This window comes from Hippichthys cyanospilos, chromosome 3, assembly GCF_059441005.1.
Source record: "Hippichthys cyanospilos isolate Australia breed blue-spotted pipefish chromosome 3, RoL_Hcya_1.0, whole genome shotgun sequence".
NCBI lineage: Eukaryota > Metazoa > Chordata > Actinopteri > Syngnathiformes > Syngnathidae > Hippichthys > Hippichthys cyanospilos.
This window is the reverse complement of record NC_142371.1, coordinates 12398674-12413725: the sequence shown is the minus strand read 5'-3', so window position 1 is coordinate 12413725 and position 15052 is coordinate 12398674. Positions and strand designations below refer to the sequence as shown.

The 15052-nt window shown below is 37.7% G+C and overlaps 1 protein-coding gene across 1 annotated transcript in view; it reads left to right on the top strand.

Annotated features, from left to right (window-relative positions):
• The window catches only part of znf236 (zinc finger protein 236), a 40205-nt gene extending 26735 nt beyond the window's left edge, over positions 1-13470 (top strand). The window contains exons 19-32 of the mRNA XM_088411302.1: positions 658-834; positions 1311-1599; positions 1986-2089; positions 2283-2717; positions 3423-3562; positions 3854-4085; positions 4170-4355; positions 4595-4747; positions 6335-6477; positions 6603-6734; positions 7460-7654; positions 9120-9249; positions 10317-10490; positions 12572-13470. Coding sequence (XP_088267428.1) covers positions 658-834; positions 1311-1599; positions 1986-2089; positions 2283-2717; positions 3423-3562; positions 3854-4085; positions 4170-4355; positions 4595-4747; positions 6335-6477; positions 6603-6734; positions 7460-7654; positions 9120-9249; positions 10317-10490; positions 12572-12693 — 2612 coding nt within the window. The 3' untranslated portion in view covers positions 12694-13470. The remainder of the gene's footprint in view (positions 1-657; positions 835-1310; positions 1600-1985; positions 2090-2282; positions 2718-3422; positions 3563-3853; positions 4086-4169; positions 4356-4594; positions 4748-6334; positions 6478-6602; positions 6735-7459; positions 7655-9119; positions 9250-10316; positions 10491-12571) is intronic.
• The last annotated feature ends 1582 nt before the right edge of the window (positions 13471-15052 follow it).

The following is a 15052-nucleotide window of genomic DNA, read 5'->3' as shown; positions in this document are numbered from 1 at the left end:
GCGTTAAACACATGGCGGGCCGACAATAATGAGAAGGAGGCGGGGCATTGACGATGACAGGAGGGAGGCAGGGCATTGTCAACAGTTGGACCAGCAAAAATATGTAAGATGCCCCCCTCTGATCGAAACTTTAAACACATGTTTCTCAAAATTTGGGATTTTAACTTGGCAACATTCAAATTGCTGTTTTGCTCCTTTGTCAATTTTTGAGCTGTTTCACTTATATACAGCTATATCATATAGCAAGAGAATTAAGTATTGAATAAGAATATATAATATCTCAATTCTCAGTTTTTTGGGGCAATGGGCATTCATCCACCCAGGAAAAAGGCATCCATCATCTTAATCTCTCAAGCTTATGTGCAACTGTTCCCCTGTTCCCCTTCTGCTCAACCGAAAAGGAGAGAAAAAAAATCCTGCTGACCTTTCTCAACTATTTTCAAAGACAATTGTTTCGTGGTCTCTAAAAGCAGTCAAGTATATTGCAGCAGATGTTTGCCTACTTTAGAGTCCCCTTCGATAAAGGAAAAATGTTTATTACTGGTAATGGACTTTTTTAGCTATAATTGAACCCTTGACTTTTGAAAACCACCGTAAATGGTCAAACCAGTAATCAGCCCATGCTGAATTTGAGCACAATGTTTCTTATGCCCCCAGGAGTGAAGCCCTTTAAATGTAACGTTTGTGATGCCTCCTTCACAACCAATGGCAGTCTGAACCGCCACATGATCATCCATGTCAAGTCATTCAAATGCTCCATGTGTGATGAGAGCTTCAGGACAAACCTGCTTTGTAAAAAGCACATGAAAAAGGAGCATGCTCTAGAGGATCCAAGTAAGTAATATGGGTTCAAAGAGTTAAAAAAAAAAAAAAAAACTATCGCGTTTGGTATGTTGTATGATTGAGTTGGAGTGCACTGGTACTTCAATAGAGCCAGTACATACTGGTGCCTACATGTAGTTGTGTTATTGAGGCCAGTGACTCGCTGTGGTGACCTATGAGGTAATAAACATGATAAGTCGTGACAAGTTCATTCACTTGACATATTGTACTAAATTCTTGTTAACTATCCATGCTGAGATAGAGGTTTCCTTACTTAGCTATAGAGTATGTGAGAGGCAAATACATTTTGCACCACTGCAGTTTTTGAGCACAATCAACATTTTTTCGAATGTAAATAATACCTTTCTTAAATGACAAATAAAACTAATCATATTGGAATTAATATTTTTTTCAAATTTTAGGTAGTTTCCATACGATTAAAGATGTGCAAGGTGTATATGTGAATGTGCTTTGTCTTTGTTTGGAAGGTCAAGATGTAGAGGAGGATGAAGATGAAGAAGATGAAACGGATCAAAAAACATCAAAGAGACGGGGAATGGAAATAATCACTTTCACAGAGGAGCAGGCAGCAGAACTGGCTAAGGATCCCGGTGAGGAGGCTTCTGTGTCGGAGCGAATTCTTTCCCAGTCTGCAGCCGAGAGGGATCGTATCAGTGAGATCAAGGACAAAGCAGTGGTGTTAGAAACAGAGCCCAAGTTTGCAAATTGCTGCACTTTCTGCCCCAAGAGCTTCAAGAAGCCAAGTGACCTTGTCAGGTATTATGAGCCCCAATATGGTTGAATGGTTAGTGGGTTAGATGGATAGTTTTACATACATTATAAAAGTGTTAAAAATCCAAGTCAGTCATAATATAAGGTTGCACCATCACGTTAAAAATAATCTGAATTTAGACAATAGCTGATTAAGATTGGTGTGCACTGCTTGTACGCACGGTACTTGGGTGCTAGCTAAAAAGAGAAGGCACCATCAAGTAACCCTTAGTGTATTTTTTGCATATTAATTGACTTAGATTCTGTTTTTTTTTTTTTTCCTGTGTTAATTTGTAAATGTTTATCACTGTTACTTTTTAGGTACATTTCTCTTCACTACAGTAGGGAGAACCCAGAAAAGCAATGCTCAAACATCTACCTATATTTTCTAGGCACATTCGAATCCACACAGGAGAAAGACCGTACAAATGTGATGAATGCGGGAAGAGTTTTACGGTGAAATCTACTCTGGATTGTCATGTGAAGACACACACAGGTTAGTTCACGGTAATCTGCAAAGTTTGGCTGGACTTTTCTTTAACTTTAAAAAAAAAAGTATTTATTGTTTTCCAAATATGAAAAAAAAATGCTAATAATCCAACAATGTGCTTGATCAAGACAAGAGTTTGTACTTGATCCAGGGTTCTGTACTTGATGTTTGCTAAATATTTGTCTTTTAATTTTTGCAGGTCAGAAACAGGTCAACTGCCACATGTGCAACACTTCCTTCTCAACAAAGGGTAGTTTAAAAGTGCACATGCGGCTCCACACTGGCTCCAAGCCTTTCAAATGTCCCTTTTGTGAACTTCGCTTTCGAACCTCTGGGCATCGCAAAACTCACATCCAGTGCCACTTCAGGGCAAATGGAGAGAGCCGGAAGACCAAACGCCTGTCGTTGTCTTCTGCTCAAACCAGTCATAGTGAAGACACAGGAAATGCTGGGGCCTCAGGACAAGGCCAGAATACAACAGTATCCGAGGCACTTCAGACTGTGGGGCTGCTACAAACCCCCAACTCTGACAACATCTACCTCCCCGCAAACCAAGTGCTGACTGGGCAGTTTGACCAGAATCTTTTACAGTCTGGCCTGGTAGGACAAGCCATTTTGCCAGCCTCAATGTCAGGTATTGGTCTGTTTTAACACCATGTGAACTAAAATCTTTGTAGTACTAGTCTCACAGATGTAAATTAAGTGTTTAGTTTTGACATGCATACCGTTTTAACAAATATGTTTTACTTACTTCCTTGCTTAATGGGAGTTCAGTGTGACCCAAAAAAGTCATTTAAACACATTAGGGAATGTCTCCATTGAAAAGAAAATTGGTTTATATTTTTCACATGCTCTTGTTGTACAACATTTTTTGAGTGTAGTTATCGCACCTGGCATCTGGTGCGTAATTCACTTAAAATATACAAGCAGACTCAGAAACACTCATGATGAAACCCAGACGCAGCTCAGCACCACACTTTTCGAGCCAAAAGGAAATCGACTGACTACTTTATTAGTGTTGTGAGAGACATTAATCTTTTATTGACGGTAGAAAGTAAGAAGCGAAAATATGTCTTTTTGCCTTATGATGATGTCATTGCATTGTGGTTCATTGGAGATACTTCAATTCATCACAATTACCACTCTGTTTGCTCACGAAAACAAATTTTGACTATAACTTGAATATTGATGTGTAAATGTAGTTATTGCCCATTCAATTAAAACAAAAATGCCCAGATTTAAAATGTAAAGATGCTGTGATCACACCTGATGTGTGGGTTTTTGTGCACCTGCATGCGTGCACTCGTTTTCATTTGTTGTCCTGTGTTCCCGGTTGCAGGAGATGTGAACATCTCCCTGTCAGATGGGCTGACCACACTTGAAGGGATACAGCTCCAGTTGACACCAACCAACTTGGTGTGCCCGAATGTCCAGATCTCTGGCATCGACACAAGCAACTTAAACAACATCACTCTGCAGGTCACACATGTCTCCAAGTGCTTTGTTTTTTGTTTAGTTTAGTTCTTTTTTCCTTTTTTATCTTTTTTTTTGCGACTGTGGCTTTGCACACAACTATAAACTTGTCTTAAAGCGTGAGTGTTGTGTGAGTTATGGCATTTTTCTATTGAAAAAAATCAGACTCGAGATAAAAATATAGATAACATATCTTTAAACTAAGGAACAAAAACTAGTCATTTGTTGAACTTGCGTCGGAAGTAGGTTAAACAAATTAGTTCCCAATGTCATGCGTGGGCATGTGTTTTCGTGCAGATCGACCATGCACTTCTCCAACAGACTCTACAGCAGGGTGGCCTCCTCTCACAGCCACTAAGTGTCGACACTGGTCTTGTCCTCCATTCTGGCAGTCAGCTTATGTCTACTAGTGACCCATCTGTGTCAGCCAATGTTGTCCTCCAGCCCCTGAACAGCCTAGGTCTGCAGCCTTCTACCATCACGCCTGCTCAAGTCACAATGGCTGGCCTCTCGGAGCAAGACACTGCGGGTATGTCCCATACTCGTGGAAACTGTTACAATCTTTCTTGATCTGAATAACGAATGGTGAACCTGCACGGCATTAATTATTCAGGTTCTCATGACTTGAGCCATGTAATGGGCAGCACTGGGTTGGTGAGTGCAGGCACTGGCAGTCAAGAGATCACACTCACTATCAACAACTGCAGTCTCACGCATGCTCTAGCTCAAGTGCAGGCAACAGCTTCTGGGCCCAACACTTCATCAGGAAACCCTCAAGAGATCACTCTCACCATATCAGGTATTGCACAGTAACATTTCTTGTGCTCACTCAATCTTGTTTTCTGTAAATTCAGAAAATAAATAAAACGGCTAAAAACAATACAATAAGAAGTATTTCAATTGCATACAATAGAATTACGTTACCATTGTTACACACTATTCCTTACATTTCATTCTAGTATGAGCACCACAGTAGCAAAATCATTTCTGTTCTGCACCAATCAACCTATAATTCCAAATCTATTTGTACATTTTCAGGCCAAGATCTTCTCCCACAGCACAGCAACAATGCAGAGATGAACGGTGGCCTCAGACTGGCATCACCTCTCACAGGCCAGACCACCAGCGCCACGCTGAGTATCACTAATGACCAACTTCTACCTCAGAACCCCACCAACACTGGAATGGCTGGTAGGACATTACAAGTGAATAATTTGTGTCTTTGTGTTTATAACCTGCTTTGGAAAAAGTCTTCGCATGTCGGCAGATTGAGTTTCTCATAAATGACGAATATAAATCATGTGGAAAAAATACCCCCCTTGAGATTGCTATCTTCATTTCCCATCAGACAAAATGTTTACATTGTTTTTGAAGTGTGTGAAATTAATAAATATGAATTTAATATTTATTAAATTCATATGAAATATAAGGCATTTTTAATTTAAGATAACTTGTATCTAAGCATCTGGACGAACCTCCCCTTTCTTACCTGAGTTATTTTACAAATGCTTTATCCCTATAAATGTGCATAGCAAGTAATAACAGTCCAAAATATATGGTATAAGATCAATATCAAAACGACGTATGCGTGATTAATGATTCATATCAGTAACGTTTATAATTTGTGTTCAGGAATTTTTTTTAGTGCCTAGTAATCAAAATTGTGAGGGTTTTAATTCTTTTCTTTTGACTGTGAATCAAAATTGCGTGGGTTTGATTTTTTTTTTTTAATTTTTTTTCTCGTGAGCACTAATCTAAAACCTGAGTGCAAAGTCTTTTCAATGCAACTCTCACTTCTTTGACTACAAAGCTCCACAACACATAACTTCAGGTCTGTGCACAAACCTCTTATGTGGATTGGCGCCTGTAGATATTAATCTCTTCTGTGGATTGTCTCCTGTCAGTACGAAGCACAATATGCAAATTCTCGTGGGATCTAGAAATAATGTACCGGTAATTTAAATTATGTTGTTTTGATCACTTCTCGATTTAGTTATTTCATGCTACGTTTTGTAATGATTTCTCGACCACGTATATGAATGAGAAATCAATTGTCTGCAGCAGAGTAACAAATCCACTTTATGTTGCATGAAGTGGAATGAAACAATTTAATATGAATACAAAGATTAAACGATCATTGTGATTGTTCGTTCATCAGCAATTAGTTTTGACTGCTTGCAATATGTGAGTATTGATATGTTCCAAATGCAATAAAAATACATTCAAATATGTGGAACTTTGAAACATGTCTGTACTTTATATGCATTGTTGATCAAAAGTAGTGACTTCATCCTTGCCACTGTCTAATTGCTGAAACTTTTTACATTTTGAGGTACCTTTATTATTACATATCCTTTCAAAAAATGTAGAATTAGAACATATGAAAATCTCAATATTCATTTTTTGACACATGAGTTCCTTTTTGCCTGAGGCGATCACATTTATATTGACTAAATAGAATTGATTTTAAATGTTGATGAAAATTGTACTACCTTACTCTCCTCATTACTTTTTTCATAGGTTTAAGTGGAAAACAATTCATAAAATATGTATCTGGTCAAAATGAATTTGTGTTATGATTTAATATATATAATTTGATCTATTCCAATACTGTTATTTGAAGTAAATCCTTAAACAGTAAATCATCACTACCTCATGGTTATCAGAAGATATCCAATCCAAGCCAACTTTATTTGTTAAGCACTGTAAAAATGTATGAAAAAACCTTGCAATTAACCAGGAACAGGAGAATCTTAAAATACACATTGTTTTTTACAGTCACCAGTCTCCCATCACACACCACTTCATCTCAAAGCCTAGTGTTGTCACCAGGAAGTGTGACCAATGATGGTAGTGTTACTCTGGCCCTAGCAGATGCACAGAGTATGCTGGATGGCGTGACTGTAAACCTAAGTACACAGGTAAAGCATTCTTTACATTTTGTTGATTTTATTCTTCTGCTGTTATAACGACCTGTTTTTCAGTGTGCTTCAGATTCTTCAATGTTCCAGTTAGCCAAGTTATCGTATCTTATTTTCATCCATAGGGTCAGACATTCCCTGCAGTGCTGAATGACGCTAATCTCCAACCAGGGCAATCCGCCATTGCAGGCCAGCCAGTCATACTGCTCAGCCATCATTCCCAATCTGTGATGGGAACCTCTGACAATGGTTATAACGTGAGTCAGCCAGTGACCAAAGGGTCAAAGTGTCTTTGGGCAAAACACTGAACCTCTCTCAGGGCGTTGAATTCATGGCAGTTATCCTGTTTTGTCTGTCTTAGAAGACATGTTGCCTTTCATCTGCTCATGCAATAAGGATTGGTTGGGACTGACCAGTCAAATTTGTTGTGTAAAACACAGTTACATATGCTCCATGTTGTAGGCACATCTCACCGCTGTGCATGGTATCGTTGTTTTGAGATGCAAAATCACATGTGGTGTTCAAGCCTGCCACCAAATTGAAACATCAATAGTTGGGTTTTCCACACCAAGTTAGATGGCCAGCCCAAGAAGCTTTGTTACATGGACTGCTGAAAGCTTCTCAGAAAAGAGGCAAAGTATATTCTAAAAAAAACACAGTCGTCCAGTGGTGATTGATCTAATGACCTGGAGGAATTAGATCAACAATCACAACACTAAATCTAAATGACTGCCTGGTTGCCATCATAAATGAGAAACAAAGTGAAACGAAGTATGTTATTATTTTATTATTATTATTATTGGTCTGACTTTTTTGTGTGAGTAGAAGAGTATATAGCAAGCACATTTGAACTCATACTTCACCATTTAAATACATGAAAATATGCATACGCTATACATTGCGTTTGTTGACAATAACACTTCTTTTTTCATGATGCATTACAAATGGACTGAAACCATTTGTTAAATGTTTTGTGTTTCAGATTGTAAATGATAGCCATAAGGGTGATAAGGGTCACCTCACAGAGGCTGATAATCAGTACAAATGCTTCTACTGTAATCTTGTATGCCCAAATGCCAACTCTTTACGTCGTCACTGTAGACAAGCTCATAGTAAAGACCGATGCCACGTCTGCAGCATCTGTAACAAAGCCTTTAAGCGAGCAATGCATCTTAAGGTAAGTGTTTATATCACCTCCCACCATTACAGTATTCCTGAGCATCCATCGTCTTAAAGTGCATTGAATGCATGAATCAAAAAACAAGGACTTTTTTTTTGGCATTAACATGATGCCCGTTGGAGGTTTTTTGTGGACAATATTACAAGTTTTGCCTTGGAGTGCCTTGTAAATGACTAACTGTAATGCATAATTTATTAGTTATTACTGTCAGTTCAAAGTAATTAGTTACATTGCAATGTTACTGTATTTGAAATGTAATGCATTACACTACAATTGCATCATTTTATATTATGCTCACCAACATAACTAAATATGGATTTGCCATTCTAAATGGAGCTTATTATGCTTATTATACATACATTGGAAGGTTGGTTTAAGCCTAAAAACATCACAAATCCTTTGATCTATATTTTGTTGTAAACCTTTATCCAATCCAATCCAACTTTATTTGGTAAGCACTTTAAAACAACCACAGCTGACCAAAGTGCTTTAAAGATATGACAAGATACATACCGGTTTTTTCCGCACTATAAGGCGCACCTAAACACCTTATAATCAGGTGCACCTTATATATGGATCAATATTGCGATTGGGATTCATAGATGGGGAATGAACTGATAAAGTAAGCTTTACCTGTTTTTTTTTTTGTGTGTTTACAGTTGAAAAGGTTGGTCATATTGACATGAGGCCAATATTAGCAGCTAGCCAAAGTCATCGTTATTGTGTTTAACACACAGTTTAATATGAGTTTTTGTATGCGGCATCTTGATATATATTAATCAGACCTATTTACAGACTATTATTCAGTGTAATTTTACACTGAAAAGTTGCAACAAGGATCTTGTTGACAAGGTTTCGAAATGCTGGTGAATCAATTTTTTGTTTTTTGTTTTTTTTCCGCTAACTTAATATTCTAATATTCAAAATGGTTTGTCAAATTACTGGTGCTATTTCGTGATGTGGACAACTCTTTAGGTGTTGCACACAAAGTACACCTGACTATTATATTTTTCTTGTTTTTATCTCTGACAAACTGAAAGTAATGGCCGTATGTCCATCTTGTATACGTATTGTCCATATTCAACCTGTGGTCTGCTGCTGCTACATTCATCTCTGCTGTCCTAGATACTTACATCAGAGAGTAAATATTTTGCAATGGACTTTTCTCCTCCGACCTCGCGGTGTTTTTGCCGAATTTCAAGGGGAAAAAAACCCACCACTTTCAAGCTATAAATGCATTGTAATGCATTTAGTTACACTCATTTCTACCAAGTAAAATATTACATTTTTTTTTGTATGTGTAATATATTACACTACCGCGTTTCAGCAAAAAGTAATGCATTACAGTAATTACATCACTTTTGGAATGCATTACTCCCAACACTGATGGTGCATACACCACTTTGGTGACTCCTGCTAAATATACTGTCATTTACTTTGGATATTTGGATCTCTTTGTTAGGAGCATGAACGAGTGCACCAACCAGGCCCGTCTCCCAGTTCCCTCAAACCTAGAGTCTTCAGCTGCTCCTCTTGCGGGAAGGCTTTCCCTAAGCGCAGTCAACTGGAGAGACACAACCGCACACACACAGGTGATTTGATGTCTTGTGTCCCTTTTTATATATTGATCAGAGTCCTGCTACTTCCCTCTCTGTAAGCAAGTAACAAACAAGGTTACTTTTATGAAGCAGCGTGACACTTTTTTTTCAGCCAGTATAACTTCAATAGACTCAGGAGAAGTCTATACTAATTCTTCAAACTTTCAAGGGCTCTTATCCTCTTTCATGTGGAGATTGTGAAACACTGCAGCAATCAGGTTACCACCGCATTTTCTTGTCATCAAGGCTGCTGAAATTGCGAGCACAGCCTGTGAGGCTTTATAGAAAGCTGTCAGTGAGATTGTGCCAATAACATTAGCATTTTGAATTTGCTGCTGTCCTATTTTACATTACATTCTGCACCCAGCATAAATGAGGAAAATCCATTTCTCGGCAAGCGCAACAATTTGGAGATGCTTAAACTCATTAGCGTGTACCCATTTTTGAAACATTGCAGTGATTTCATTAGAAAACCAGTGTTGTGTTTTCAATCATTGAGGAATTTTCTTATAAGTTATGTCAAGAAAAGCATTTATTCTGGAAAGATTTTCCAGCAAATCTCTCATATAGTGCTTTTTATGTTGCACACTCTATATTGATATCGCTGGCTAACATTGTGTGAAGATTTTCCATCTCTTTGTTGTCAATGTAGAGCAGCTTTGGCATAGCACTGATGTAAATTTGCAAGTGTGTAGTATTGGCAAACCCAAGCATGGCGAAGGCTTTGAATCTCATCAAACAGGTTTGGGAAGGGATATCATCATTCTCAGGTCATTCCCAGTCCATTCAAAATGTAGAGCTTTTGACAATGGGGTTTTCAGCAGCTCCTTTCGGTTTTACGGAAAAATCAGTGAAAGCTTCTTCACGGACGTCACGCAACTAGCACTGTATCACATATTAGATGTCATTGTCGAGAAACTACTAACTAAACCATCAAACTCATACGCGTCATATGTTTGGAAAGTTGGCATTGGACTATTATTTGAAGAAGCAATTGGGTTTCCATCAGGACATGTTAAAAGGCAGCTCCTACCTGAGTGTTTGTTCTCGTTGCCCTACAGGCGAGCGTCCCTTCAAGTGTCCTCAGTGCGACAAAGCCTTCAACCAAAAGAGTTCTTTGCAAGTGCACATGGTCAAACACACGGGAAAGAAGCCCTTCAAATGTGAGATATGCAGCATTCGATTTACTCAGAAGAGCAACATGAGACATCACATGAAGAGAGCCCACAGCTTCGGTGAGCATCTAACGTCGCCCATATTTGTGTTCCAATTTCAACAATTGAGAACGTTTTCTTAGTCACTTGACATGTCATGTCAAGTGGTGACAGACCCTCTTCTTTGGAACAAATGTATGCGCTTTATACAATCAGCATAGAAAATGTCCTCCATCCTGAAATTAGCCGCTTCATGCTCCCTCATCCACATCCTTCTTCTTGGACTGTCATTGCTTTTACAATAATACATTTTAAGGAGGGTTTGATGGCATCACTAAGGTAAGTAATAAATCTCGAGTTCACTGCTGTGCAGTTTCTCGTCTTCTTGCATTGTGCGGTACACAAGTGCATATAAAAAAAAACGTATTATTTTTAATTGTTGTGTACTATTCACAGCACATATTTGATAACCTTTCGGAATGGACGAAGCTACTTTCCCTCATTTATTACTTTGGATGTCGTTTGCACTAATAAGAAAAACGTAGACATGCAAGCCAAATTTCAAATGGATAACTAAGACTGAATTGTCACCAAGTCTTGCATGAGTAAATCAAAACAACCTGACAAAAATGCAACAACTAATGTCAATACAAAATAAATCATTTTTACCTGAATGTTTGTTTTCTCTGGGTAGACAGAATTTTTAAACGTTGATTTTTCTTTTGTCTCCGACAAGCGATAAAGCCCCTATCCCACTCATTTACAGCCATTTGCAAGCGATGAAACTAGCAAATGTGGGTTCACATCAGGTATACGTCAGTGTTTGTTCAAGGTCACAATTGTTCCTAAGACGTTCTGTAAACAGTCTTAGTTGTTTTTCTTGTTGCAAGGATAGTTTGAACATCTTGAAAATTTCCGATTCCATATTCGGAACTGTTGTCACCTTGAACGAAACCAGACGAGATCAAAAAGCCGTTACCTTTGCCAACGTCCACCTCTCATTGGCTGCCTGAGACAAAAGAACCAGCGAGGTTGAAAATGAGTATGAGACCGGATAAACTTGATTCTGTTTTTGGACCAAGCTTTTGAAGAAACCTATTTAGCTCGATAACAGATACAGTTTAAAAATTAATATGCATTCAGTATCAATCATTCTTGGAGGACGGATGAATTCTCTGTAATATTTTGCTTTACGGAAAGAATTTGTTACATCACCATTGGGTCCTCGAGCCCAGTTAAACAAACAAAATCTGAACCGCACTTGACTGCCCTCTAACTTTACATTTTTACTACATTGCTTTGCGAGTAAACGTTTTGCTCCGGACTTAGTACAATATTGCCCTGAGTACAATACTTGTATTACTATTTTTGTGTGCGTAACATATTACACTACATTACAGTAATGACATTACTTTTGTAATGCATTACTCCCAACACTGTACGTAGGTTATTAAATTTTCATTATATGACTTCTGCGATCTGGCTAGTTGACTTTTGAATATTATATTAAATACTTTCACCGGCATGACAGAAAGTAAATGTTTAAGACGTTTTTGGAAAGAGGCCAAAAACCTATTGCTGCGCCCAATTTGTTTCCACGTTTCACCTGTTCTTGTGCAGCAAAACATCACCATAACAGACTCCTGGGTGCAAATTCAAACAAACCAGTTGTGGCCTCACAGCGCCAACATGCATTTGGACCTGTGAATATGAGGCACACACCTCTGGAGTTCATGCTCCCCAATGTGACAGTAAACTAAAATGGGATTGAAAACAGAGTTTGGTTTTTTACACTGTTACCGTTTTACTGCATGAAAACCCACCAAACCATCTGGTTCAGACATTCCATTTCACAGGGGGAAACCTTTTCAGTGTTATTTATTTTATAATTCAAGAAGCAATATGTGCTTTCTCCTGATAGGAGTTGCATATATTTAGCAATACTCACTTTGTTTTGCATAATGCACTCATAGAAAGCCTTATTCATGAGTTACAGGGATAATATGTCCATGTAAAAAGAAAAGAAGAAACAAAACCAAGATTGTGAAGGATGTGACAAGTGTTCTCACTATGTCTGGATAAAGTAACAAATTCAAGCTTCTGGTCTATACTTTTACTGAGTCACTACACCTTTTATTAAAGCCTTTTTTTCACCTTCACAGGTCAAATTCAGGATGTCACCCTGCGCCAAGAAGAACCAACGGCTCAAGTCACTGTAACACCTGAACTTGACCTGGAAGTGGTCCCTGAGTCATCTGGAGATTGGCAGAATGCCTTTTCATGAGTCACTCCACACCACACAAATCCCAAACAGCATATATACTGTGCAATGTCGAGTTTGATAACAAGACATCTTACTTTTGCCAAACATTTTTTTTTTTTGCCTTTGACAAACGAAAAGCCTGCTTATCGCTGGACTTCATTTTCTGTTAGTGGTCTTTTACAGGTCAAGCTTCATTGTGAATTCTCCACAAAAGTCAAGTGAATGTGGACGTAAATCTTTGAGGATGACACTATGAAACATCAGAATTAAATAATCGTGTATTGCAGTATCAAATGTATATCCAGTAACCAGTATTTCGATGGGGGTCCCTTAAAAAGCAGTCATTAATGGACTTCAATAAGAGAATAGTTTGATAATGTCCTTGAGCTTTGTTTTGAGGAGAATGGGCATCAAAGTGAGTTAAGCCGGAAAGATTTGGTTCTCAAATATAGAGGAAAATAGACCTAGCAGAGAAGGAGACTTTTTTTTTTTTTTAACAAGCTTTCTTGCTAGGTTGACTGCATCCAATGGTACTGTTCGCGTCATGGCTTCCAAAGCAGCTTTGCAAGAGTGCATTTAACCTCTCCTAACTGTTTATTTTATTACTTAGTACAATACACATATATATTTATAATATTAGATGTTTATAATGTACATATTTTTCATTTTTCTGTAGCTCCTTTTGTAAATTGTCATTTCAGCCTATTACCGTCATTATTGTAAAGTAGACTGTTTGTTTTTCAGTTGTTTTCTATTGTCCATAAGAAAAAAATTGCCAATAAAGTAATTTTTATACTATCTGAAACACCCATGTGTTTTTTTTTTCATTTTATATATCTTATCCATGTATTTAGCTTATCCAAGAAAAAAATTAAATACAAGACAATTTGTATACACACGAACAGACACTCAACTTAGAGTGCAGGAGGCAAATTGTTGCACCACTTATTAGTCACTTGTTGTTATTCTTTCAGCTTCAAAATTAGCTTGGTTTAAAAAAAAAAAAAAAAGATATTCCCAGCCATTTTTCCCTCATAATTGCGCTCAATGGCCAAATAATTTCTCATGTCACATTCCATTTGTGGTTCTATGTACATGGAGGTGATGTTAAAAAAATAAATAAAAAACTCTGTTTAAGTTGTTTGTTTTGTTTACCTATCCAAATCTGGTTTGCAAGACCCAGATGTTCAACTGCAATAATATGTTGCCTTGTCAGGATAAACTATATATATCTGGCCTAAATGGAGGGATAAGGACATGTGCCAAATTTCTTACCTTCAGCCACTCGATACCAACGCATTGTTATCATTTCCAGTCCTTGTTTTTGCTACTTTTGCTCTCAGGCCACTGTTTATATTGATAGGTTAGTTAGCTGTTGTTTTTCGTCCCTCTAGCTACAATTCAGCTGGACAGACAGAACTGCTCTTCACTGTTTGAAATGGAATGAGATAAGGTAGTTGTGTAGTCATGTACATGACACAGTACTAAATAGCTTACTGACTGGAAGCCATTAACTTTAGACAAAGAGGTGTTTAAAGAGGAGTGCACATGCAGTATTACATTGCATATTCGAAGTATTCACGGCGCTTTTTTCACAAATTTCCAGTTTACGGCCTCATTTCAAATTGTAATAAATTCATCTCTTCATTAATTAACCTCCTACCTCACAATTGTACACACAAACTAACAAACCACGTATACATAAGTATTTAAAGTGTTTGCCATTAGAATTACTGCAACGAAGAATGGGCGGAATCTCATAAAAAGAAAACAGGCATGATGAGCTTGTGGCATCAAAGAATGGGCGGAACCTCATAAAAAGAAAACAGGCATGATGAGCTTGTGGCATCATATTCAAAAAGACTTGAGTCTGTAATTGCTGCCAAAGGTAGCTCAACAAATTATTAAGCAAAGACTGTGTATGCTAAACTTATGTAGATGTGTTTGCTTAGTTTTCTCATTTGAATACATTTAAAAAGACGTCAGAAAAATGTTTACACATTGTGTGTAGAAGTCCGAGATTAATTCAATACAGTTTGGACTGAGGCTGTAACAAGAACATGTGGAAAAAGTAAACCACTCTGAAAACCCTCTTGATGCACTGTACTACTTATTGTATGCACACTCCTCAATTCGTGTTTTACATTACATTTTAAATGAAAGTCCAAAAATAATCAAGTCCTTGCTCCATTTTTAGTACCACTACTTAAAAAAGGGCACTTGTTTACTCCAAAAGAACAATGTACCGTATGCCTTTTTGTGTGAATTTAGTCAGTTCCATAGATATTGATTTTCACAATTCTCGACTTATTTCACTCTAGACACCACCGCAAGGAATGCGAATTAAAGCCGCTTTCTTCAACTTTTTTTTTTTTGCTAC